Source organism: Xiphias gladius, chromosome 22 (genome assembly GCF_016859285.1).
Source record: "Xiphias gladius isolate SHS-SW01 ecotype Sanya breed wild chromosome 22, ASM1685928v1, whole genome shotgun sequence".
NCBI classification, from domain to species: domain Eukaryota; kingdom Metazoa; phylum Chordata; class Actinopteri; order Istiophoriformes; family Xiphiidae; genus Xiphias; species Xiphias gladius.
Window position 1 is genome coordinate 20204161 of NC_053421.1, and position 27468 is coordinate 20231628.

Genomic DNA, 27468 nt, shown 5'->3' on the forward strand with positions numbered 1-27468 from the left:
AGTTAAGTTTAATTATTATTTCTTACTATTTATTTCTATAGGGTGAAAAAAGCTCTTGGTGCTCTACCTTCAAAATACATTTATCCTTTTTTAGTAAGTCAAAAAAAAGAGAACTAACCTCAAAAAGGGAAGATTGTTGAGTTTATTTTGAGTTCTCTTATACCATTGAAGTGTGGTATAAGCAAAAGAAAATTTGTTAATACAGTTCATTTGATTACCCATATTCAGAATATATATGATCTTGATTTATTTATATGATATTCTAAATGTAGGGTGAAATTAGATCAGATGACTACGCACTATTGTTGACTGATACAATATATTATTCGATTTGGTTGGCAGATATTTAATATTAAAAGGCTCTCTTATGGATCAGCTGCAAGAGTCATGATCAGGACGTCCTTAGATTCAACTGAGCTCTGTGGCTTTCCAGTGGGAAATTTTAATAATCACTCCCAGCAAATGCATGAGCCCCTGACCCCTTGGGCTCCTGGGCCTGTTCCCAGTAGACTCATTCAGTAAACTATTCATGTTCTGCCATCTTTGTTTATTTATGTATTTAGTTGATTTAAACCAACCACCTGAGAAATAAAATCTATGCATAGCCAAAATGGGTTACGAATGAGTGAAATAAATTCAGAAAACACAAGTCACCTCTCTTCTAGTTCTTCGGAGCTTCACAGACTCAAAGTCCTCCGCAGTACCAGCAGTCCCAAATGAAATTAGGTCATAAACGTTGAGCAAATAAAGCCATAAAAGCTGAATCCATCATAAGAAACCAGAGGTCCTCCATTTATTAATTCATATTGGTTATGTGCCCTTATTGTAAAGTGTTATAAGTTCTCTACTGGCTACTTGGTGTTGACTGGTGTTGAATAATCTGTAAAATATCCTCTTGACTGTAATTAGAAACATTAAAATTCATGTTTCCTTTCATCAGCACAAATTCATTTTCACCGCAAGAGGGAGACCTTTTGCAGCTTTTGCCCATGGACTTGAAGGAGTGCTGTAGATTCAGTGGGTTGTTCTCATCATGCAGCCAGTTTACAATACAACACACAGGAAGAGATACTGTACACGAGTCATTTTCTAGGAGGACAGTTTCAGTCTGATGGTTGAGTTTTTCTCACCTGCATGTCTCAGGAAGAGTCACTAATGGATATATTATTTTTACTTTGTATGGTCTCCGCGACTTTTACAGGTAAGGATCTTTAATTTAAGAGGTTTAAAGTATTCAGTAGTGTTTTTAGTCAAAACACTTTTTATGTTATTTAAGAAAACTCAAATGGTCCTCCAGTTACTGGCCAAGGAGTCTAGTTGATGATTAAGAGGAGCTCAAATTTACTAACAAACCATGAGTAGCCCATATACACTATGTTCTGCATGCCACCAATACAAACTCTAGAACCACTGAAGCTGCAACATGTCAACTGCTTCAGCTGGTCAACAATTCTTTTGACAGCCACATCTCAGCTTTTTTTCAGTAGTTTTGTCACTGTTTGCAGAAAAAACAGACATCCAAAACAATACGGAATAGGTAACTACGGCTAATGAAAATAGTATCAAGTCTTCTTCAAACCCATGAGAGCATACAATAAAAACCTGCTGTGTTTGATGACAATTTTTTCATAATCAACAGTTATTTTTTGTGTTTTAAGAAGCATATACTTTAAATGTAGATTTTTTCATGGATTGAGATCAATGATATACTGTAATGGCCAGCGGCCCGTTTTACAAATTCTGCATTACAGTCCAGTTAAACTGTAATTGTCTCCTCCAGGTGTGAAAGAGACAAACCTGTCTTCAGACACTTCCACACTGGCCTCATTTATCATCAGCAGGCTTTGTACCGATACTATTTCTCTGCTCACTTTCCTTCTCTTCTCTCTTGAAGAGAGACATTAATGTTTCTCTTTCTTTGTTTCTTCTAGGAACGGCAGGTCAGCGAGTGAAGGTGGACCCAGAGGTGTTGTCGTATCCCGGCCAGACAGTCAACCTACGCTGTGCCTTCACTGATGCCACTGGCATTCAGCTCACAATGGTCAGATACACACAGCCATGATGCAGTTGTTTTTTTCTTTTTCTGATTACTTCTTAATACCCCCAAACTCATACCAACTCTAAACTGGGTTTTTTGGTAAGAAATTCTAATAAAAATGTCTGTCTCGTCCTGAAATTGCGGTTCATTGTGCTGACTTGACACAATAGTGAATATATAATCTAATATTTGACTACAGTAATGGGTATTTTCCTGTAAAATAAAGTATTTGTCAACTATGCATTGACCTGATTCTGCAGATGTGTGAAACAGGTGGATAAGAGCAATTAAGAGCAAAAATTACAATAATATTTCAGTTCCATGTGCCTTGTTTATTTGGCAAACTAAACCTTAATCTAACAAATCATAGCCCACAGAAATAATCCTGAGGCTAGTAATAGGTTTTTATCATGTTTAGGCTCAGTGTTTTATTACTCCAAACAAACAATACTAGGCGTCATTCTGCTTTAGGGGATTGAATATGATAATGGACACAAGTCTTAATTGCATGAAGTGGGAATTGCACAATCTACTTGGTTCCACGAAGAGCAGCTGAGAGAGAGTGCTGCTCCTGAAAAAATGAACATCCATATTCATACCTGTTTCACTTATATGATTGTAATGCTGTGTACGCTGCCCTGTGGAGTTTACAGCAAAATGTGGATGTCTCAAAATGCTCTCCGGGGTCAGTTATCAATGCCATGATAAATGAGGCCTGTTGTTTTTCTCAGTCACTGTACGCATCCTACCCACTGACCCAGTGCCTGCTCCACCACAGGTCACGTGGATCTACGAGCCGAAGGATGGAGAAAGGATCAACATCGCTGTGTTTCACCCCAACTTTGATCCCAACTATCCCAACTCAACTGTGAAGGGCAGGGTCAGCTTCTCACCCAGTCCCCCAAACATGGTCAGCCCTTCCATTCAGATTAACAATGTTAGGATGACCGATGAGGGGAAGTACATCTGTGAATATGCTACCTACCCAAATGGCAACGAGCAGGGCATCACCTATCTGATCATGCTGGGTAGGTCGCTAACATAATCTACAAACTGTGTTTAAACAATATTCAAAGGTGAAATTGGCCACTACCACAGAGAACCAACTGACTTACAATGGAAAGTAAATTTGAAGTGTATTTTACACAAGACTTACTATACTTTACAGTGCATAGTACAATGCAATTGTGCCAGGTGCTTGGTCTCTGCCCATATGACTGTTGTGTACAAATGATAAATAAGATGTATATTCTATTGAGATTATTGTACTTCAAGCAAAATCTTTGAGGGGATATCTTATATTATTGCAATTAAATAATTTAAAGTTAACGATCCGTTTTTTAGGCGTCATTTTAGGGTTATCTTTTGTTATCGTCTGCCCCTTTATTTAATGTTGGAAACTACAGTTTTAAGACCATTGTGTTTTTCACCCACAGAGCGAGTTGCCAATGTAACAGTAACTGCCAACACCACAGACTTGGTAGAGTTCAGCAGATCCCTCAGTCTGTCCTGCTCCTCCTCTGGGTCCTCCCTCTCTTTCCTCTGGCTGAACATCAGCTCTGAGGTTACAGCCAGTGACAGAGTTCAGCTCACTGATGGAAACTCCACTCTCTCTATTGTCAATGTGACCCGCGATGACCAGGGACCATTCAGGTGTCATGTCTTCAATCGTGTCAGTAATGGCACCAGTGCTCCAGTAAACCTCTCCGTCAGCTGTGAGTTACTAACCTACATGCTCAGTCTTGTATCTGATGACATCTGCACGCAAACATGGAAACACATTTTTCAATTTAGTGGAATCCAGAACAGTACGGCACAACCACAAACAGCACAGTTTCAAATAAATCATTGTACAGTCAGTTTCATTTAGAAAGTCCAAAGGTTTATTTTTTCTAGTGACTTGATTTAATATAGTAATAATAATAATATAGCTGTGCATACTAATCAGTTTTGAGAGCTCACGATGAATCAGGGTGCGTGCCATATGCCTTTTTATCTTTCATGCAACTAACATTACATCTTGGTGATTTCTTTCTTTCTCTGCTGTTGTTTTTTCACCTACATTCAGTTGGCCCAGAAAATATCATTTTGAAGCTGTCTCCACCACAAGAATACTATGAGGAAGGGTCAAACGTCAGCCTGTCCTGCTCAGCTGTCTCCAGACCCTCTGCTGAGTTTCAGTGGTTTCGGAATGAAAACCTGCTGTCTGATACTGGACCGGAGCTCAGACTGATGAACCTTCAGGAAAGTCCGAGTGAGAAATACAGCTGTCAGGCCTTTAACAACAAAACTATGAGAACTCAAACATCTCCATTTTCAGTCATCCCGGTCCTAAGTAAGTTTGAGTAAAAGGTTTTAAACAAAGAAATATTGATCAACAAATGGGATTTAGACATGTAACTATGATAGTATCATATAATACTTTCTTAAATATAAAAATGTTGTACAAAACATCAATGGAACAAAAAGAAACAGTGTATGCACAGACTTGCACTCAAGATACTTCTGCCATTTTACTCATACAGAGATAACTGAGAGGTCTCAGAATAAAAAATATTCAAGGTCGTACCAAATGTGGCCAAGACCATATCAATTTTTGTTAAAACTGCAAAATCTTAACACTTGTTTAGTCCGGACACAGACATCTATATGGCCTCCCACATCCCATATCTAAAATAGAAATATAAAACAGCCAGCCAAGCAGTCAAAAAAACTACGTTGCTTCCCTCCATTGAAAAATGTTCCCTTTTGTAGGCAGAGGGAAGTTCAAAGCCACTGTGTTTTTCACCAACAGAGCGAGTTGCCAATGCAAAGGTAACTGCCAGCAGCACAGACTTGTTGGAGTTCAGCAGCTCTGTCCGTCTGTCCTGCTCCTCCTCTGGATCCTCCCTCTCTTTCCTCTGGCTGAACATCAGCTCTGAGGTTACAGCCAGTGACAGAGTTCAGCTCACTGATGGAAACTCCACTCTCACCATAGTTAGTGTGACCCGTTATGATCAGGGGCCATTCAGGTGTCATGTGTTCAATCGTGTCAGTAATGGCACCAGTGCTCCAATGAACCTCTCCATCAACTGTGAGTTTCTAACCTACATGTGCATACTCTTTATCCTGCACTATATGCAAGCAACTTCAAAGTTGCAACTTGAACTTCAAAGTTGATTATATAATGAGGCTTCACACTGAGCTAAGCTGGCATTTCATGTAGCATTTTCTTCTGGCTGCTAACATTACTTTTTTGTGATTTTATTTTTGGTTGTTGTTGGTTTTTTACTCCCCATATGCCGCACCTTGCAGATGGCCCAGAAAATATTATGTTGACAATATCTCCATCACGAGAATACTTTCAAGAAGGATTAAATATCAAGCTGATGTGCTCAGCTGTCTCAAGACCTGCTGTCCAGTTTCAGTGGTTTCTGAACAGAGACCTGCTGTCTGATACTGAACCAGAGATCAGACTGATGAACATTCAGATGAGTCAGAGTGGGAACTACAGCTGTCAGGCCTTTAACAACATAACTATGCGGAATGAAACATCTCAGCCCTCAATTGTCTCTGTACTGGGTAGGTTGGATTTAAGAGGTTTTGTGGATATAGTATAGCAATGTATGAGAGAGATGGCACTTATTTGCCCACCTGCATAATCTGCATTGGCAAAATGTGTAGAAACAAGACAGACAAAAAAAAACACATGTGGTTGCTTGACCTTGCAGGCACAGTTGTTGATTAGAAAATGTCATGCAAAAACATAACTCCAATTTACAATTTACTTATTTCATCCAACATTTTTATATTAACGTTGGATTATATGACTACCTGTATGTGTAAGTTTTTGCTCATAGTGACATAGTGAATTTCACAGAGAATTAACACCTGTCTCTGCAGTTCTCCTTAGCTGTGGGCCTTTTTAGGGCCTTTTGGCTCATTATTTTGTTTCTCCAGCCCACAGCTTTACTGTTTTGGTTCACTTTCACCATATCATCATTTTTGGCCACAGCAGCTAAAGCACCAGATATTTCCCTTAGGAGTTGGTGGAGACCAAATACAGAGCTAAAAAGAAAGCGAATGTTGGACTTATACTCAACAGGTGGACGGAACACTGACATCAAATGTTGCTCTTAAATCCTGGATGAGAAACCTGAATAGGCAACAATTTTTCTATATCAACTTAAAAAGTGACTATGTGCCAGTGTTGTGTTTACAGCTTGTTTCCACTGCCCCCAGTTGGCCAGAAAAATCTACTAAATGAAAAGCATTTTACATGGAAAACTGGCAACTCTTTGAGAATCTTTTGGTTTTAAGAAACCACATATCCTCTCCATTATTCTGTGTGTGCATTGACACACAACCTTCTATCTTCTGACCTTGTAGTAAAGTCAGTTTTATGTCGTGTATTCCACTCATATTGAGGATATGGCTGCAGTATAGGTTGTTTAAAACTTTAAATATTAGAATAATGGATGAGTGTAGAAAATCAAACACACTTGGCACATTATACAATTTGGAGTAATAGGAGGAAAAACTGTTCTCAAGTTCTTTTATATTTATTTATTCAATCAACCATCAGTAACTGAGTTACTTTTGTGTCTGTTTTCATATTTCACATTCATACGAAATCCTTTATCTTTTGTTAAACAGAGAGAATAGCAAATGCCTCTGTCAAATCATCAACAAACCAAACAGTTGAGGGAACCTCTGTCAACTTCACCTGTGAGGCTGCTGGCTCTGTCTTTACCAGAAAGTGGATGAAGGATGGCTCAGAGCTGATCCAGACTGACGACATGATACTTCACAACAAGAACAGAATGTTGTCTTTTCAACGTCTAAAGAAAACAGACAGTGGAGAGTATTCCTGTAAAATCAGCAACCCTATCAGCAGTGAAGAAGCTAAATACATCATGGTTGTTAACTGTAAGTAACATGCTGTACAATGTACGTTTACTTTTCAGACATAGGGTGCACAAAATGCTGAGTGCAATGTATGACAGTGTACTCCTGTTATTTTTGTTTGCAGCCCTGGCATAGCATTTTAGATTTTTAAGTTAATTATTGAGCATGTTTAATAATATAAATAAGATGTATAGTCAGTTGCTTTTGCCCTATGTGCTGCGGAAAATAACAGTGTTTGGTTTGCTGTGATAACGGGACGAAACTCTCTCATTTTTTGAGATGGACCAAAAAACGTTCAAATCACAGGTCCAAGTGAGATAAATTTGAAACTGACATTAACATTAACCTGCTATGCTGAGTCCACACCATCAGCTGGTTACACCTGGAAACTGAATGAGATAGAGATGTTAAAGAATTCTGCTGTGTTCACTAAAGACGTCACTGAACATTCTAACGGTGAATACTAAACTTGTCATTAGTAATATAACGGGGAGAACATTGTCTGCAGTGCATGGATTATCTGTAACAGGTACCTAGATGGTGTTGATTGCAGATACTGTTGATACTCTTGGATATTGCAGCTTATATCTCTGATAATTTATAATATTTATAGGAGTAGCAGGCCTCCTGAAGATTTTCATTACAGATCTTTTCTACCAACTACATGTGCTTATGAGACAACATTGGCTTGAAAAGCAAGCCTCCACGCAATTGCCCTTTAGCAAAAGATTAGTAGGATGTCTGCTTAAGCAGCATCGTATATCAACCATTCTGCGAGACGGAAGTGTTCTCTTTCCAAAAGAGATCTGAAGGTTGATAATAGTTTTGCGATGACGAGACAGTTTCTGTTTACAAAATGATGTAAAAGTCATGTTCTTATCTGCTGTTTTATTTCAGCTGAACGACCTTCAAGTTTTTTGGCTGGTTCCATCGCTGGAATAGCAATCGCTTGTTGTGGCATTGCTGGAGCTGGTGCTGGTGGAGTGTACTACATTCATAAAAAATTGTAAGTGGAAAATAGCTCTGAAATATAACCAGAAAGCCACTTTAAAAAAATATTATTAATAATCAATCACACTTTTTTTAAAACTTAACTGTGAGAGTACTGTGATAAAACTCAGCAAACATTAACAAAAGGTTGATATTTAACAAAGGTTCACTAGCCTGTGTGCACCTTTGGTAGTCTGGGAATGCGAGTTTTTGTGTGTTTTTCGTCAATGGAGCTGTCACCTCATCTCTATAAACTTAATAGTTAAACATTTTGTTATTGTCCTGCACAAATATTAAAGCAGTCTTGTCATTAGTGTTATGAAACCCTTTCAAAACCCTGTCCGAAAGTCTTTGAAATTTTATGGTGGTCAAAGTAAAACTAATTATTTGTAAATTATTCATGACCCATTTGTGATAAAAATGAAGGTGCAACTGTATTTGAGAAAGAACAACAAGTATGGTATATAATAATTAACAGTGAATAAATGGATGTACTGTATATTTTTTCTTTTTCTTTTTTTTGATCAAGCACTAAAATGAGTTGTGCTAATGTCAAGCTTAATTTTCTCAGCTTTTGACATTGTTCATTCATCTAATCAGAAGCATCTTACGCAAAGTGTTAGTTACTGAAAATCCATAATACTGTAATTATTGTTATGTTGCAGAAAGTCCGGATAATCCATGTCTAATGTATAATAGTAATGACTCATTACCTCTCTAAACAGAAAACAGACAAAAAAATCCCCTAATAGAGACACTGGCACAAGAACAGGTAAGTTAATTAGTGTGTGTTTTATGTATGAGTATTTATGCAGTATTATTAGCGCCCTTGATTGAATATTTGTAAGCACAGTTTTCTTCCTCATGTTACACAGGAGATGAAGGCCAGAACAACGCAGCATACTCAGGAAGTCAGGTAAAAGCGATCAGTGGGTTTACATGCACTCAAATAAACAGGCTGTTCTGCAAAATCAGGTGACACGGGTGCTCGGAAGTCACGTTTCCATACCAAACTCAGTAACTTCATGATTCTCGGTTAGTGCTCCCATAAGATTGCAGTATAACTGTGCTTACATGTATGCCTGCATGTGAATACATGTGGAATACATGCGGAGTAAAGGAATAAATACATCGAGAAATTTTAAATGATCCACATACAAGGTTATAATTAAAAAGGATGATTATATCACACATAGTCCACAATGTAATTTAGTACATATTATGCCTTTGTTCTGTTTTAGAGGCACAAAAGGGCAAAAGCTACAATTCTGCTGTTCACACACACCTTTATTCATTATTAACATTATTAAAAGTAGTAATAGTCCTAAGCAATGAGTAATAATACTAAGGAAATCTGCATGAAATTCTAAAATTAAACTGTTAGCAGAACTTTTATGTCAGATTCCTTTTACAGTTTGCTATCATATATTAGTGGCCAGTCTGTGATCAGGTTTGTTTGGGTTGTTTCAAAAAGGCTCCCTTCCCCCATCTCTCAGACTCATCTACGACATGTGTGTAAAACAAATCTACACTGTGTTTTACACAGTGCTCAACATGAGACTTTGAACCTGGAAGAAGGAATTCAATTGACACAATGGAGTGAAAATGTTTTTGTCTTAACCCCACGTAACAGCCTGTTACAGCCTTTCGTGTTCATAGTCGTGCTTGTTCTTGGCAATACCAACCAACTATATGTTTGATATTTTATCTGTTGTGTTTATAACTGTGAATGAAACTTAGGTTTTATAGAATTTCAAACAGACTTGATGAGATTCCCTATACTTTACTCAAAAACGGTTGCCTCATATTTTTTCCCTCTTTTTATCTTTTCCAGGAGCTGAACTATGCAGACATCAGGTTTTTCCAGAACAAAGATGGTGGGACAGTCCAGCTGGAGTTACAGAATAACTCATCAGAATACTCTCAGGTCCGAGTCAATAACAGGTCTCCTGCAGGCAGGAGGACCTCCCCTCCTACCTATGATGTCCACATGCAGCGAATGACGAATCCTGCTCCTCAGTTTGATGTTAATGGTGCACAAATTTATGCTTAGGTGCGCATGGATTCATCATATTGGATATGATGGATCAGCTGGTCAGGTTAGACAAGGCCAGAGGCAGCTAACTTGCTGCCAGAGTAACCTGCACTTCCCTCTCAGTTCTTTATGGAGGACTAATTTGGATTTGAGTTTACTGAGTCAAAGCACTTCAGCAGTAGTAAATAATCAACCAACTCTGACAGTTATTGTCATGACTGAGGTCAGAAGGCACAATGTTGTGCTGTTAGTTTGCATAGACTATATATAATAGCTTCCCAATCTTTTTGTTCAGCATTTTATTAGCAGAGTTGGTGCAAACTTCAATTACCTTAGTGAAAATATTCTCTTTCGGTGATTCAGTTGTTTGCTTGAGCACAATGTTTGAACCTGGTCTGGTGTAATATTTGACTCCAGATGTTTTCAGTTGAGATTCCAGTTTGTACCTTGTCAGTTATTAATTAATTCTTATATTTATTTAAAATCTTAAAAAAAATGCTAGTGAAAAATATGCGTTAAACAAATATATATATATATATATATATATATATATATATATATATATATATATATACAATAATGTATGTGATAATATACATATATATATATATGTGAGTTTTTTAATTTGTCATTCGCAAACTTTTTTGCTATCTGTTGGTCCAAAGGAACAGTTTAAAAATCATCAGAGATTGTAGTTTAATTCCATAATCATAAAGATAAACTTCTTCCTCGTATCTCATAAAGGGAAAGTCTGCAGCCACAACAATCCAAAACACTAACATTCAAATATTAGCAATAATTTTATTTATTTCCAGTTGCACTTGAACCATAGAAGAAACAATAGTTTTATAGCCAAAGCTGAAGAATCTCCATGAGATGTGGTTATTTGTTGGATATGTACAGGTGCAATGAATGCCTTAAGTCCTAAAGTTCGTCTGGCAGGACACACTGGCCTAATTCAGGACAAGTTTACGGTAAATGTCAGTAAAAGTTAAAGTAAAACAGTGCGAGTAGAAAAAGGGAAGCTAGTTTACATATCACATCCAATTATTGTTTCGACAATACCATGTATGGTGTCATATTTCTAAGGCATCAGATGCACTGTGCTTGCAATGACATTTAAAAAAAAATGGTAAAGCAGGAAACGCTACTTATTGGGCAAGTTTGGTTTGTTGTTGTTAGATATAAGAGGGTATAATCCAATCCAATGACTAAATCAAGAGAAAATTTTTAATTTTCCTGGCCAAACTGAGTTTGAATTGAAAACAACCAGGACATTCTTTCTAAAGGGATCATCTGTAGTACTTTCATTTCCACCAACAACTGAAATGTGATTTCAGTGAATAATTTTAGGAGGGAACTGGAAAATTCAGCAATGCCATCTAAAGTAGAATGGACATGGGACTATACCAGCATGTTGACTATTATGCTATAGTGCATCACATGTGGAAAACATATTTGTTAGCAGAAGGAAACTGCTCCTAAGAGACAGATTAGAGGTTTTAGCACATCAACTTTTACGGTTTACAAGAAAAGCCCCACGTGTTTACGCAATCATTTATGTATTTTTAAATGATGTACTTATTCACTGTTTTTATATTGTTTTTGTAAATGCCTTTTTAAATTGAACTCTTTATAGATGGATTAATCTTTTATTTGTAAATAATTTTTATAATTCCTCTTTTTATTTCCCATGAAAATATCAAATAATTAATTACTTTGTAATTTAGTCCATTTCTTTATAGATTAATAAATGAATTTGTTAACAAATCTATTAGTGGATATTTTTATTGTACACTTAGTTATAAATTAGTGAAATGCTTTATTACTATTTCTGTGACTCTCATAGATTACAGAGTTTTAAGAAGTCAGCTTCTATCTGGAAAATAAAATGTGTGAACCCTGACTCATCTACACCGAAATGTTTTACAAGCAGCTGTGGTTAGTGACACAACAATCTCTCTCTTACCCTTCTGAAACTGAACAAATAAGACAGAGAAGAGAATCACACACAGCAAACAGATGAGGGAGACAGAGGCCTATGGTGTGTTTCACGTTTACAGATGCCTTGTGTGATACGACAATGTTATCACACCATGTGGAGTCTCAGGAAGTTTGGACTATTCTCCAAACTTTATTTATAGCCAGTGGTGGAATGTAACTAAGTATATTTACTCAAAATATTTCCACTCCACTACATTTACTTGAGAGGTTTAGTTACTAGTTACTTTCAAGATTCGGATTACTTATACAAAATATAATCAACTAATAAATTAGCCTGTAATGTTATAGTATATAGAACATTGCCCCACAGTAACCCCACATCATTTGAAGTAACGTTCAAATGCAGGACTTGTCACAGAGTATTTGTACACTGATATAGCTACTTTTACTTAAGTACACTGCCAAGCAGAGAACAAGAACAAGAGCTGCAGTGAAAAGGCAACAATCTATTTTTCTAAAAATGCAAGTATTAGAATAAATACTATTATATATATGTAAAATGAGGCCTAATGGCAAACCATTCAGTGCAATAATCAGAAAATCTGTCCGGTAATGCTGCTACTCCAAATCACAATTACATTACATTGTACTTGCTTTTTTAATAACCCAGCCTGGTCATTAGTCTCACCTATTGTGTGGCAGGTACATAACACAGGTGCTCAGATACTGAACTTTGCACCACCACAGTTCAAATAATTCCACAGGTGTTTACTGAGTGCTATTGTAAAAGGTATAATAGTTTGCCCACTAATGCTAGAAAAGGCAGCTTTTTTTAATGTCTGAAACACATAAGAGATGCACTGACTGAACTATCAAAATACTAATTCATATTCTGGCCCAATTTATAATACAACATATCTCATCCTATCTTTCTCAGAAATGAAAACTAGATGGTTGTCATTGGTTGCTGTGCAAGATTCAGTACACTGAGAGATTGATTGCCTCTGTAAATATGTACCACACAAACCTTCTGCAGGTGCAGGTGTATTCATTTTGAGTGTAAAGTTGCCGAAAAAACGTGTTGATATGATATATTTGTCTTTGACACACACAGATACAGAAAAAAAAAAAACTGAACTGAAAGTGTCATACATCAGGCGTGTACACCGAAACTTTCAAGAGTAGGGGTGGAATGAAAAAAACATGCCAAAATCCAACCCTTACCCTATAGGCAAGAAATGATCAGTGCAGGGATAGATCAACAAAATTAAAAAAAAAAATAATAATAATTAACACCACCCAACCACCCACAACCCCCCCACTCCTCAGTCATCCCTCACATACCTTCTGTCATAATTTGTCATTTTGCTGATTGGCCATCTATAGAACTTCACCTACGTTTGTTTGTCAAGAGTGGACACCTAATAACCAGAAGCACCTGCAGATAAGGACTTGGGTTGCTACTTTAGGTATTTATGGGTAGTGGGCTGGACATATAATAGACATGTATAATAGAGCAGAAATAGTGATGATATCTTCAGACAATCAACACAAAATGGAGAAGAAAAGTGAAGGAACCTTGGCTATTATATGGCTGGCTTTAATACAAGGTAGACTCTTTTACAGCTGGAGAATTTTTGATGATAACTTAATAGTGCTGGTTAAAAATGTTCAAGACATCTTTTGTGTCATTTATGTTACAGTAACTAACAAACGTTGCTCTTTTTTTCGCAGGCGTACTGGCCTCTGGTGCTGTGGAGGTCAAGCCCTCCATCAACCCTGCTGCAGTCGGGGACACAGTGACACTGTCTCTGTCTCCTTCATCAACTCTGAAGAGTGGAAACTGGGCTATGGGAGAGTCCCTCATTCTCACCTGGCAGGGGGATAAGCAGCTGGTCGCCCCCAGTCACAGCAGCAGGGCGCTATTCAACGTCCTCACTGGAGCTCTCACTCTGAGCTCCGTCACGGTTGCCGACTCAGGAGTCTACGTGGTGCAGTGCTATGACCCCAAGCTTAGGGCCAACGCTTCCATCACTATTCTGGGTAAGACTAAACAGATGGCAGATATTCAAGGTTGGGAGTAACTTATTTTAGTGGTTTATCCTTTAGAAATACTATAGCTGCTCCAAAACATTGGATCAGAAATATTCCCATAGTAAACTGTCCAAGTGTAATTCGAGGTGAGGGTTCTGTTAGTAGTAACAATAACCAAAATATGAATTCACTTTGTGAAGTGTTTCAAACAAAAATAGTCGCAACGCCATCATCCCTGTTTTATTGAACTGCATGGAAAGATAAAATCCAACAACGCTGAATCAAATCACTTGATAAGTTTTAGACAGATAAAATAGTACTGGTTTAAGTCATATTTCATAAAAGTAATACCTCTCTTAGACTATGATGTTTTGGAATTGCAAATGTCTACACTCTTTTTATTTTATAATTCCTCTTATTAGTTGTATTATTCTATGAAAATGTAATATGTTTTTCAAGGAAATTTCAGCGTTTCAATGCTTTCTGCATTGATAATAATGCATTTCCTGAATTATTTTTAATCTTATTACTGAGTTTCAATTGGGTTAGAGCTCTGAAGAAGGCTTTGAAGGGCTTTGTTGAGTAAAGAAACTCCATTTGGGTGTATCACCAGCCCTGATTGAAAAACGCAGTTTCTGGCAATGTCACACAAAGAACTATGCATTTAACTATTCAACCTTTATGACCAATGCAAGTAAATAAGAAATTTGTACAAAGTCAACAAGGAAATCAATTTTAGAGGCAAACGGAAAATGTAATAAAATTGGTGACGTAGGCAGAAGAAGCAAAACAGGACAAGCATAAATCTTATAAGCAAGGAAACTCTTGAAGACAGAAAACAGCAAAACAAGTAACACCATAATAACAAGAATGTTATTAAAAAATAATCAAAACTTGAAACCAAACTAATAGATGCATAAAAATCAATTGTATCATTTTACTTTCACAATTTAAGTCTTTCGTAGCTCTTTGCAATGAACAAGCACAGCTAGACGCGTAGAGGGGGAGAGGGAGAGAAAAAGTTGCTGACGAATTGTTTACCCTAACTTTCTTACTGAAACAGGTTCCTGACGTAATGAAAAACATAGAATCCAAAACAGTATTCAGAAAATGAATTTATGTTTTTGCTTTGTAATATTTGGACTGACAACCAGCAAAAGCACATAGCTCACTACCTAACAACAGCCTGCATGTGTTTTGTGTGCTTTTTCTCACATGACCGTGTCCTCTGGTTAGTCTCTGTCTGTATCTGTGTCTGTCAACACTCACTTCCATCTTGTCCTTTTGTGTTCCTTCGGTTTCACAGAACCTATTTCTGCTGGGCCAGTAGCTCACAACAAATCACTGCTCACTGATACAAAACGAGATCTATAAGACTCAGACTCAGAATGTTATAAAATCAACAACGATACATTTTGTATATAAATTAGCCATGCTTTACAATGACTAACAAGATAATTGTACAGATACAGGAAACATGAGGAGGCAGAGGGGTATAACATGTGACTCTTGTCCTCTGGCCAGGAATCAAACCATGGACATTGTGGTTATGTGATACACATTTTAATCATTAGGCTATCAGGGTGACCTTAATTAATGATTTTCAATGCTTTATAGATCAGTATTAATCCTTGATAAGGGCATCTTTTGTCTGGGGTTTATTACACTCACTGTGCCTTTTCAAAATTAAATAAGACACAAAAAACTGATCAAAAGCAGCACAACTCTACCTTTAACTATAAGCTGAATAATAAACATATAATCCAATATAAACATTTCAGAAATTTTCACCAAAACAACTTCGTAAAGAAAGTTATTAAGGCAAGGCTGTTGTATTGGACTGCATTAGTTCGTACAGGTGTACATAATAAAGTGGCCACAGAATAGTCCTATGTAACATTTTTTTGGATGCTGTTCCTCTATTACTTGCCTACTCGCCTCATAGTGTACAGTCTGGTGACTGTACACTATCTCCTCCGTCACATCACATCCCCTTCCTTTTTTCATCCACTTGTCTTCCACAGAACCCATTTCGAATGTATCACTAAAGGCAAATCAAATCGACCTCATGGAGTTCAACAGTTCAGCGGTTATTAAGTGCTCTGTCTCCTCTGGATCCTCCCTCTCTTTCTTCTGGCTGAACGGCAGCTCTGAGGTTACAGCCAGTGACAGAGTTCAGCTCACTGATGGAAACTCCACTCTCACCATAGTCAGTGTGACCCGTTATGACCAAGGACCATTCAGATGTTGTGTGTTCAATCCTGTCAGTAATGGCACCAGTGATCCAGTAAACTTTACCATCAGCTGTGAGTAGGACAATGTCAATGTAATCATAATCCACAATAACTGACCCAGGTATAATCCCCCAGTTCCACTACAGAGCTCTAATTTTCTGTATGCCTCTCTTTTTCTGTGTGGCTCTCTTTCTGTTTCGCTCTCAGATGGCCCAGATAACATGGCTCTGACAGTGAATGGACAGAACACAACTTCCTTTTTAGTTGGATCCAATCTGACCATGCTCTGTTCAGCACAGTCCAGTCCTCCAGCTCAGTTTCAGTGGGCTTTCAGAGGACAGTCTGTGAACACGACAGGTCCATTGTTGGAGCTGTACAGCGTCACCAAGGATCAAAGTGGTCCATATTCCTGTCTGGCCTTCAACAATCACACCAACATGAACAGAAATATAACCTCACATGTCATGATAGCAAGTGAGTTTGTTAGTATAGCAATATCAACTTCCACATTTCTCCATTTGTTCTCAGCTTCACCTTTCCTTTGGTTTGCCTCTACAGAGTCTCCACTTTCACGATCTGAACAGCAGGCAGTCACTGTGTGGCTCCTTCCTCTGCAGTTATTGGTGGGATTCCTCTTCTCATTTTAAAATAAGTACTGGTAGATGCATTATATTTTCATAATATTTTAATTAATGGATCGACATTAAATTCTTCATAGCTAACTTAACATTTTTCTCTCTGAAATCCCTTTGAAATTGTAACATTTCCACATTAATTCAGATTAGTTCTAGTCATGAACATTATATAATGTGTTAAATGTGCAGCAGGGAGAAGTTATGAGGTCAAATCGGTTTCCTGTTGTGGTATAACTGATCTAATGATTATTTCATTATTGATTAATATGACAATTATTTTCTCAATTCATCATTTTGGTCTACAAAATGTCTCAAAATAGTGACATATCCCCGTCCTTAAGCATAGGTTGAAAGAATAAGATAGTTTGTTTTGTCCTACCACAAGTCGAGTACCAAGATATTCAATTTACTGTCATTGAAAACTAAAAAAAAAAAAAAACAGCAAAAATTCTTAGTTGAAATACTTTTTGAGTAGTAAATTATTTCAGCGATTATTCAATTAACCAATTCCAATATAAAGCATAACCCTGTTTTAGATAACACCAATCATTTGTTTTGCCAAATACATTTTAAGAGAATACTTGAAATTTAACTTAAGGAGAGAGAGGAACAGAGAAGAAGAAAATAGGGGAAATATTTTTGACCAAAATGGTATTGAATGAAAATTAAACTATACATTGTAAAGATATGCATACAGTAGCATAACTAACATGACTAATAACTTGAACAACTGTATTTCTTTCACAGATGTTGGTGGCTCATTCAGTCCATAGATGACTTTGATTCGGTGAAATAAATTGGACAAAGTGAACTTTTATGAATTGTCCATTAAATCTGTCAGATCCACTTCTACATGTATTGGCATAGCAAGAAAGAGAAAATAAAACTTATATTCCACTGTGTTTACAGTCAAACATTGTGTATGAATCTAAGTTTGGGTCCTCAACAAAGCATATGTAAGACCTAATGTTTAAGCTTCTACATTGTACACCTAAAATCAATAATCACATTGTTATGTTTGTTTGTTTGTTTGTGTGTGCGTGTGTTTGTGTCTGTTTTCTGTGTGTGTGTGTGTATTTGTGTGTGTGTGAGCCTATTTTTGTTCTCTATAAAGTGTAATAAATTTACATATATTGTAAGCAAATTTGATGAGCATTCCTGATGTCAAATGTTTTTGTCTTTGACTTTGTATGTTTTAATATGTTCACTAATCAAGCAATGCCATGTGGTTGATAAGGAGCTGCAGGGCATTGAACAGAAAATACTTTGCACAGCCACAGCCACAAACCTCAAACACAGATTAACTGTACTTCCCTGCCAAAAAACAATTTTATTGTTATCTATACTTAAAATGCCACTGCACAGATTCTTTGCACATACTTTAAGTGTTGTACCTTCAAGTCTTCATTGGATATCCATGGACTGCATAGCACTCATTAAAGCTTCTTTCACTGCTGCCGTTATTTAAGTAAGATACATTTTTCAGAACAAAGCTCAGAGAAATCCCCTTCATGTAGCATTGGCTGATTTTTATGCAGTTTTAACAATGAAGAAATTTTAATTTTTGTTGCTGAGTTTAAAAGAAACGTATCGAAAGCATTATCTACTGCCCCAAAAACAGAAAAAAACTACTGACTATTGCAAAGACACATTTGCTATATTCTTTAGAGCTATTTGGCATATTTAAACGTTTTAATACTCATTTTATGGAAAATAAGAAAAAAGTTTCCTATCTTCTTTGTTCATGACGAAAAAGAATATTCATTCTATGGGTCTATGATTACAGTAAACAGACAGAGAGAGAGAGAAAGAGAAACGTCCCCCAAAGGGACAGATGCTCTATTGTCCCCTATTAAATCATGTCAGTATTGTTATTACGGGTGCAGCACATTACCAAATAACACTAACAGCAAAAATGTCTGAGGGAAAGCAAAAGATATATTTACAAGAAGTTTAATTTTAAAACAAATGCCTTATTTTGATCTTATTAACTTCCAAGTCATACACTTACAAAATATACTAATGCATTCATCTGGCTGGTTAAAAGTTGCAGAACGACAGAAGTTTACAGTAAATGGACACTCCTTGGTGTGTACCAGTAAAACCTAAGAGTGGACCAGGGCAAAACAAGGTGTGGCCAGGAAAAGATGCGTGAGGTGGCATGGTAGACTAGGGGTAAGCATTTGGACCGAGAGGAAAAAAACCTGGCTGCAGATACGATGCAGAGCAAATATTTGCAGATCAGGAGGCGACTGTGACCATACAATATCGCTAGATTTGAATTTATCACAGCCAGAGTCAAGTCCAGCTGAGGGTGGACATTTCTAACCAAACAGAAACTGAAGAGTAGAATGGAGTCTCCAGTGGTGTTTCTCCTAATCCTGGCAACAAAAACTTTTGCAACAGGTAAGGCTGAATTATATTAAACTTGAATTCATTATACTTTTTTTTTTATTATATTGATCCTCAGTTCAGATGTTGAGAGCCTAGGACAGTTTCTAGATCTTAATGAGAAACAAGTTTTTTAAAGTATTACTTCAATACATTTTAGTGTTTTTATGAGTACTTTTAACAATATTTGCGTGTGGGTGATAACTACATTTCAGGGTGACTGAATACATTGTTTGTTCCTTGCTTTCTGTTTCTAGATCATGTGAGCAACCAGAGTATATATGCCTCTGAGAACGTCTTACCTGTGGGAAGCAATGTCACACTATACAGCAGGGCCAATGTAACCATTGGGGCATGGCTGTTCGACAACAACATTATTGTGTTGATAGTTCCAGGAGATAATATCATAACTAACACTTGGCGTGAAAGGGTTACATTCAATTCAACCACTTCATCGTTGACTATAAGGTCACTACAGCTGAGAGACTCTGGAGTGTACACATTACAGGCAGTGAATTCTTTTCGTGCTCAGTTAACACTGTCAGTCCAAGGTAAGGACCATTTTATCACTCTTCATGTTTATTCATTTGCGCGTATACTTCCTCACGCTCTACCAATGCATAGTAAATTTCAATCCATAGAAATAAAAAGGCAAAATAGAGCAGTGTGGGAGTCTGTAGCTATTACGATCACCTTGCGTTTGGTGACAGCTAGCAGATCGAATCAGCTTTGCTTGGTTGTCGAGTTGGTCTAATGTTTTTCAGTCATCAAATGATATAAATTGACTTTATTTGACTGATGATGTTTTTTTCTTTGGGATAAAACCTTTTTCCTGCTATTTTTTATTAAAAGCGTAAAGGAGCTTGTGCAATGACTGTCTCTTCTGTCATACAAAGTTATCAAAGTCCAAATCAAGGGTTTTAGACACCTGAGCAACACATAAGGTCCAAGAGTTTATAGCTAGCAGCTCTCTAAAACCGTTCTTAGGCTCTGGGCACAGCAGTGCATTGAGCTAAATGCTAATGCAAGCATGCTACCATGTTCACACAGAAGATGCTGATGTTTAGTAGTTTTTTTGTTAACCACATTCACCAACCTAGTTCAGCATGTTAGCATTCTAAGAGTTGCTATTTAGCACCAGACGCAAAGTACAACAGATGCTGAAAGGAATGTCTTTAGTTTTTAAGGTGTTTTGTCATTAAAAAAAAAAAGGTACTTCTGATGATGGCACTAGATTTAATGTCAAGCAATCAAAATGATTTCAACAGTCCACATATCCTCAGGAAGACATGAATGTCAACTGCAATCCCACATTTTAACAAAATGACAAACAGCTTGCTATTTCCTTCTCTGCAGTGCCCATTTCAAACGTGACCCTGAAGGCAAAAGCAACCAAACTGGTGGAGTTCAATGACACAGCAGTTCTCATGTGCTCTGTGTCCAGCGGCTCGTCCCTGTCTTATGTGTGGCTGAAGGGGAACAATGTGGTCGCAGTCAATGGGGAAGTACAGCTCAGCAATGGAAACGCCACCCTCACCATAGTCAACATTACCCGCTACGACGAGGGTCCATTCAAGTGCAATGTGTCCAATGGTGTCAGCTATGAAATCAGTCCCCCTCTCTATCTGAACATCAGCTGTGAGTGGTAACCAAAGGAAAATATAAAGGCCTATGTATTAAAAAAAACTCCAAACCTAACATTAACTCCTAAAACCGTTTTCCTCTTGGTGTATCATCAGATGGTCCAAGTAACAAAACGATGATGATCATGCCCAAGGTATCGAAGAACATCTACAGAACAGGATCTAATATCACACTGTCATGCTCAGCGAGGTCCAACCCTCCAGCAACAATCGAGTGGATGGTTGATGGGGTGTACCTGAATAAATATGGCCCACAGATTCAGCTTAACAACGTTACAGAGAGCAACTCAGGAAATTACAAATGTGTGTTTCACAACACAGTCACATCCAGGTTCAGCAGCGCAAGTACAATGCTCTGGATTTTAGGTAAGGTTGGATTTGTTGGATTTTAGAGGGTCATTTTTACCAGCCACGGCAACAGGGCTTTGATTGTTTCCACCTTGTGAGTCTGTGTATGTATGTTTGTTTTTTTGCGTGTGTGTGTGTGTGCGCGCGCAATCATGGCATATTGTGGTCTTGGAGACGTCTACTGTAGCAGAAACTACCACCATGGCATCTAATAATGTAGTAATGACTACCGAGTACTCATGCAATAATGTAGTAATGACTACTGAGTGTTCATGGGTCGGAATGTCAACATGTTGATGGGCGTCGTGGCTGGTGTGATTCCATCACAAGATGGTCTTTAGTTTGTTTCTTTAATTTTGTTTCTCTAAGTAAAGACACTTAGATTATTTTAAAGAAACAGTTTGACATTTTTGGGAATGTGCTTATTTGCAGAGAGTTAGATTAGAGGATTGTTACCACTTTGATATATTTGTTTGTTCAATATGGAGCATGCAGCCCCTTAGCTTAGTTTAGCATTAAGACTGGAAACAGGAGGAAAGAGCTAGGGCTGGCTATTTCCGAAGATAATATAATATGCCTACCAGAACCTCTAAAGCTCACTAATTAACATGCTATATCTCATTTGTTTAATCCATGCAAATTATAGGGAAAAACAGTGAGTTTTAGTTTATTTTCTAGACAATTTCTTGGCCAGGCATGGTGAGTTTAAATCTTGTGTTACCATGACCTTAGCAGGAAACCGAACACTTTTTGGTCTTTGTATGTAATAAACAAACAAGATATAATGTGGTAATTAGTAGATGGAGTTTGTTATTTTAGAGTTGAGACAGGCCAGCTGTGTCCTCCTGTTTTCAATCTTTATGCTAAGATAGGATAACCAGCTGATGGTTGTGGTTGTCGCCTTATATTTAACAGACAGATATGAGAGTGGTATCAATCTTCTCATCTAACTCTCTGCAAAACGGGAAATAAGCATAATTCCCCAAGATGTCAAACTATTCCTACAGACTTTCAAGTGACATATGTCATATTCACTTTGCTCACATACATGTGTGAATCTAAATTACTCAACTTCCTTCTAATCCTATAGATCCACTAGTAGCAGTTGAGGTGTATCATACCGGTGGACCAGCAATACTTGATGAACCGTTCACTCTGCATTGTGAAGTGAATAGATCTTTTGACAGAATTCAGTGGTGGAGGAATAGGCAGCTTATCTCCCCTAACGATACAATAGTCTTCAACATGGACAACGAGACACTGATTCTCAACCCAGTCCGACATTCAGATAATGGATATTATAAGTGTCAGGCTTTTAATTCAGTGAGCAACATGACCAGCAGTCCCTACAAAGTCGAAGTAAAATGTAAGTATTTTATTTTCTGTAATCATCAACAACTACGGAGGAATGAGATGAGAAATTAGCAATTGGTTGACATCTAGTAGATTCATCAGAAACAGTACCTGCTGAAATGACCTAAACATTAGATTATTGGTGTCAAATTATCCATTGGGGAAATTCGCTTTCGATGCACAGTTCTACATAAACTGAATGGCTTAACAGTCATGTGAACATGTTTTCAGTGAAGGTGATTTAAGGTAATACCCATGTATTTAGATGGACCAGAGACACCAACTATCGTGGGACCAACTGTGGCGAAGACAGGATACAACATCACATTCCACTGCTACGCATCATCAAACCCTCCCAGCCTCTACACATGGTACTTCCATGATTATCCAGTGGCCAATACATCTGAGTATGTAACACCTCCTCTTACCAAAGATATGAGTGGGATGTACACTTGCCAAGCGTACAACAACATCACCGGCCAAAGCAAGACTGCATACAAAAATCTTACTGCTGTTGGTGAGACTTGGGTGGCTATTTTTATGGTTCTGTAAAAAGTTTGTTCCTACTTACAAGCAGGAAAGGTGGCTCAGGAGAGGATTAAATAAATTGTGGATTTTTGCTTTGTTTCAGACCCAATAGAAGATGTCCATGTAGAAACACCAATGAATCCTCCGAAAGAAGGTTATCCATATAAGCTAATTTGCAATGTGACTGGACCTGCTGAGTATATTTACTGGATGAAGAATGGTATGGAACTGCACAACGACAACAGAACAGTTCTCCACATGGATAACAAGTCAGTCACCTTCAACCCACTAATACGCAATGATACGGGATACTACAAGTGTATGGCTATGAATGCTGTTGGAAACATGACCAGCCCTTCTTACAAGCTACTTGTGAACTGTGAGTATAACATTTAAAGGATTTATGTTACTGTAAGTGACACATTTTCACAACTGACAGCTTTATACAGTGTACTGTAGTGTATTATCCTGAGTTATTTGAAGGCAGAATATTTACAGTTGCTGAAGTAGAATATCCTAAGAGCCAACTATTTCCTTTGTTGTTGCAGTTGGACCAGACACACCTGTCATTTATGGGCCAAAGTTTGCTGTGACAGGAGGATTTGCGACCTTCAACTGTTCTGCCATGTCTGTGCCCCCCAGTCAGTTCAGCTGGTGGTTCAATGGCACCAAGGTGGCCAGTTCTTCAGTGTTTACAACTGGTCTATTGTCTTTAAACATGAGCGGAGAATACACCTGCATGGCATACAATAATGTGACAGTAAAGAACAGCACAATTTCCAAGATGTTCACAGTTATTGGTAAGAAAACTCAAGTAAGGGGAGGAATTAGATGAGACATTAGCAAATGTGGCTTCTTCAGTACAAGTAATTTGACTGTGTAACTAATCAATACTGATTTATGTAGCGTTCTAAAAGTCTAAATGTTGTAATAGGATGAAGCGCAATCATGATGCCTTACCTTCTTAACTCAGAGTGTTTTGTGTCCACAGAGGCCATAGAGTCAGTGATGATCAAGAACAGCACAGTTCCAATAAACGCTGAAAACTTCACTCTCACCTGTGAAGTTACTGGGCCCTATGACATGATCTACTGGATGAGGAACAACATGCGCCTCAGCATGAACACCTCTGACACTGAACCACACTCATACTACCACATTGAAAACAACATGCTGCACTTCACTCCAGTGGCAATTTACAATGACGGGACATATCAGTGTGTCGCTACCAATCAGGCTGGTCAACATGAAAGCCCCCAATATATGCTCCTGGTGAAGTGTGAGTATTGTGGAAGATCTATGGAAATTTTTTTTTGAAAACTAATCAATAGTTTAAAGTTATTCTTTTGTTATTGTGAAAATGCCAATAACATATAGGACACCAGAAAATATTTTTTGATACCTAAAGGTAAAAGGCAAGAAGTAGAGAAAAACAAGTGGGTAAAAAGAAAAAAAATTAGGGGGGCCCAGAACTACATTACTCTGTTATTTGTTTTTTTAAACTATCCAATACATACTGAATAATTACAAGGTACAAACAGGGTAAGGACCTAACCTATACTGTATGTCCATCCACAACAGCTATGTCATGAGGAGCCAAACTACATTTGGCACTTACACCTGTGTAAGCAAATTTAACATACCCTGTAACTACACTATATTTACAGTGAAAAGGGGTTAACAATGGACCAGTTTATTTTACAACCCACATAGTCTTTAGCTACACTGTAATGATGGTGAAAACACCAGGACATTATTTTACAGCTCAGTACTTAAAACGTAAACATAACCTATAAAACTGTAACCCATTTAAAAGTTACAGCTGTTAAGGCATAACCTCCTTCCAAGGCTGAGCCTAATTTTTGTTAACCCGAAACAACAGTAATGAAAAAAAACATTAAAATGTTAAAGGTATATTTATCATAATAAGTATTCAATTTAAAAACGTTTTATGTTGCAATTTCCCAGTCATTTTTGTAAATATAGCACAATTCTAATGTAAATGATAATTTGATTTCAGTATGAAAACTGGCACCCCTGCCTTGTTACCCTGCTGTTACCCCGTCATTTTAAATGGTATTCAGTAATTAAAAATAACTTACCTTTCAGCGAAATTTATTATTAAGTCTAAATTGTTAACCCCTTACTCTCTAACTTGCTGTCTTATTCCCTTACTTACTTACTTATAGGTACCCAATTTGTTTCTTATCAATACTCTGTATCAACAATTACATATAAAATAAAATAACAACAGAATAACTTACAGGCTGTTTTCTAAAGCATTACCATTTACTGATACTTGGAACAATAATGTAAAGAATAATGACATTTGACATTTCAGTTCAGTGATTTCGTTATCCCAGATGGCAAACTAGGCTTGCAGTCAGTTGCACAAGATAAAAAAACAACAACACAGTACAAAAAGAACAATACTAAAACAAAAAGTACATACATAAATGTTTTTCCTAAAATGTCTGCTGTTACGTACGATATACAAAATGCAATACAACAAAACAATCCCTAAAAGACTAAAGTGCTAAACTTAAAAATTATGCTATGCATGTATCACCATTTAGGTGTATGGTCACTGGTAATACACAAAGGTCACAGCCTCAGTAACTGTTACTATATTTACCAATGTTAACAACTTACGCTGTAGCGCCCTGTTGATCATGAGACAGTGAATTCGGTAGAACAGCATTTCACGTTCACATTAAGCATTCACATTCATTTTTGTTATAAAAGTGACAGAATGTATAATATTTACCATAATAGTGTTCGTGACGCATGGTTAGAGTTTGACCTGGATGAGTTTTGGAAAACCCCTCCAAAAGCTGCTCAAAATAAAGGTGGATTTAGTCTTGTAAAGGTGGGCATTTCGTGCCAAAGCAACATATGATAATACATAATATTCATCACGTAACTGTGCATCATTCTCTTTGTCTATCTGTAGATGGCCCTCTGAGTGTTACTATCACTGGTCCATATTCAGTAAGACTAGGCTACAACGTGTCCCTGAAATGCTCTGCTGATTCTCAACCAGACTGTGAGTTCTTGTGGTTCTTCAACAATACGTCATCCACGGTTATAGAGACCGGCCCTGTTCTGACTTTCTCTGCAATAAAAGAGCACGAGGGGAACTACATATGCAAGGCGAGGAACCCTGTGACCAACATCACAATGTACAAGACTAAAGCCTATACTGTCACCGGTGAGTGAGCCATACATCTTCTCCCTCCTTAATTTTATTGTGGTTGAAAAACAAATATGATCACATCCACCTAAATCATTTTGTAAATGATTACTGCAGGAGGTGCTATACAATTCCAGAGTTAAAACGACACGCATTTCTCTTTATTTCTGTCCCTCCCTCCCTCCCTCTCAGGTCACGCCTCTGCTATCCACTTCCCATCCCGGGGCGGTCTGTTGTTGGTGGGTCTGTTTGCTTTGTTCATCCCTGTGCTGTTCAACTGAGTCCTCAACACTAAGAAATCCAGTCAGAGTGAGAGGCATCTTGCCCCCTCTACAGCTCTACAGTCTTTTTAACAATCCTACTGTAAAATGAATGGGAAGGTATTCAATGTTATTAATGTAATATTCACACTGACATTGAAAGGGCAAATTGTCTTATTATTGTAATGCCTACTTTGTTTTTTTTATGTTAAATGTTATCATTAATATAGCAATTAAAAGTAATTGGGTTAGTGTTATAGCTCCATTCTCTTTTGGTACAAATTGCAATCCTTCACACCTGTAGACCTTTCTCTTATGCATGATAATATTAAAATTGTAAGCAGATGTATGTTTTATCATACTTTGATTCACTGTATTTATTTATTAATCAATAAAAAATCAACGTAATCAATTTTGTGGGGACTTTATTGTGGAGGATACAGTAAGTCTTTGTGTTGATCCAGAAAGTTACAATACTGCAAACTTTATTCAGTGAAACAATAAGATATATATATATATATATATATATATATATATATATATATATATGCAGTATATAAGAAGGACTTCTTGGTGTTTTTCATATGGGGACACTGGGCCTCAACTTCATGGTCTTACCACCTGTCTTCAGTTTCGAAAACCAGCTGCACTTCTTCAGATTCTTATTTTTTTCCCTCTGGCACATTTTTTTAACTGTTGGTTTGGATAATTCCAGACAGTTAAAACAATGGGGTGAAAAAAACAAATGAAGAAAAAACAGATTAAGTTCACTTTATAAATCCCAAAAACTATGGGTAACTCACATTTCCCATGCTTGCCGTTGCGTCTGGCAAGCTGCTGACAAGGGCAGCGTATAGTCACCATCTCTCTTCTCTTTCCTGAGTTACCCAGATACACAACGACAAAAGAGCAGAATGGGTTAGGAAAATGTGCTCTGCTAATACTGAGGCTCTGG

At 37.4% G+C, this 27468-nt stretch overlaps 3 protein-coding genes across 4 annotated transcripts; all 3 read left to right on the forward strand.

Moving 5' to 3' along the window:
• The first annotated feature begins 1075 nt into the window (after positions 1 to 1075).
• On the forward strand, positions 1076 to 10450 carry LOC120784743 (carcinoembryonic antigen-related cell adhesion molecule 5-like). Of its 2 annotated transcripts, XM_040118792.1 has the most exons (12): positions 1076 to 1201; positions 1932 to 2041; positions 2817 to 3066; positions 3475 to 3753; positions 4107 to 4373; positions 4833 to 5111; positions 5333 to 5599; positions 6674 to 6946; positions 7823 to 7931; positions 8641 to 8687; positions 8791 to 8831; positions 9750 to 10450. In XM_040118792.1, exons 1-12 carry the CDS (start codon positions 1135 to 1137, stop codon positions 9966 to 9968), a joined length of 2208 nt encoding a protein of 735 aa, XP_039974726.1. In that variant the 5' UTR covers positions 1076 to 1134; the 3' UTR covers positions 9969 to 10450. The 2 variants fall into 2 exon arrangements, 1 of the variants encoding a protein (XP_039974726.1); XR_005706489.1 differs by lacking the exon at positions 9750 to 10450 and having other exon boundaries at positions 8615 to 8687; positions 8791 to 8816.
• Positions 10451 to 13449: 2999 nt separating this feature from the next.
• Positions 13450 to 17633, forward strand: LOC120783999 (carcinoembryonic antigen-related cell adhesion molecule 1-like). Its single transcript, XM_040117410.1, has 6 exons — positions 13450 to 13504; positions 13629 to 13937; positions 15953 to 16234; positions 16370 to 16623; positions 16723 to 16785; positions 17545 to 17633. Exons 1-6 carry the CDS (start codon positions 13450 to 13452, stop codon positions 17572 to 17574), a joined length of 993 nt encoding a protein of 330 aa, XP_039973344.1. The 3' UTR covers positions 17575 to 17633.
• A 1342-nt stretch (positions 17634 to 18975) lies between these two features.
• ceacam1 (CEA cell adhesion molecule 1) lies at positions 18976 to 26901 on the forward strand. The gene is made up of 11 exons (XM_040118791.1): positions 18976 to 19203; positions 19446 to 19739; positions 20545 to 20826; positions 20928 to 21197; positions 22270 to 22545; positions 22798 to 23049; positions 23164 to 23439; positions 23609 to 23860; positions 24052 to 24339; positions 26014 to 26271; positions 26446 to 26901. The coding sequence occupies exons 1-11, from the start codon at positions 19149 to 19151 to the stop codon at positions 26532 to 26534; spliced, it is 2592 nt and encodes an 863-aa protein (XP_039974725.1). The 5' UTR covers positions 18976 to 19148; the 3' UTR covers positions 26535 to 26901.
• Positions 26902 to 27468: the final 567 nt, after the last annotated feature.

Bases quoted from the DNA above. Each gene is read 5' to 3' on its own strand.
- ceacam1 (XM_040118791.1), top strand. From the start codon at position 19,149: ATGGAGTCTCCAGTGGTGTTTCTCCTAATCCTGGCAACAAAAACTTTT. The intron at 19,740-20,544 runs GTAAGGACCATT...CCTTCTCTGCAG, and splicing joins GTTAACACTGTCAGTCCAAG to TGCCCATTTCAAACGTGACC. The intron at 26,272-26,445 runs GTGAGTGAGCCA...CCTCCCTCTCAG, and splicing joins TAAAGCCTATACTGTCACCG to GTCACGCCTCTGCTATCCAC.
- LOC120783999 (XM_040117410.1), top strand. From the start codon at position 13,450: ATGGAGAAGAAAAGTGAAGGAACCTTGGCTATTATATGGCTGGCTTTA. The intron at 13,938-15,952 runs GTAAGACTAAAC...TGTCTTCCACAG, and splicing joins CGCTTCCATCACTATTCTGG to AACCCATTTCGAATGTATCA. The intron at 16,786-17,544 runs GTGGGATTCCTC...TTTCTTTCACAG, and splicing joins TCCTTCCTCTGCAGTTATTG to ATGTTGGTGGCTCATTCAGT.
- LOC120784743 (XM_040118792.1), top strand. From the start codon at position 1,135: ATGTCTCAGGAAGAGTCACTAATGGATATATTATTTTTACTTTGTATG. The intron at 2,042-2,816 runs GTCAGATACACA...GCTCCACCACAG, and splicing joins CTGGCATTCAGCTCACAATG to GTCACGTGGATCTACGAGCC. The intron at 4,374-4,832 runs GTAAGTTTGAGT...TTTCACCAACAG, and splicing joins TTCAGTCATCCCGGTCCTAA to AGCGAGTTGCCAATGCAAAG.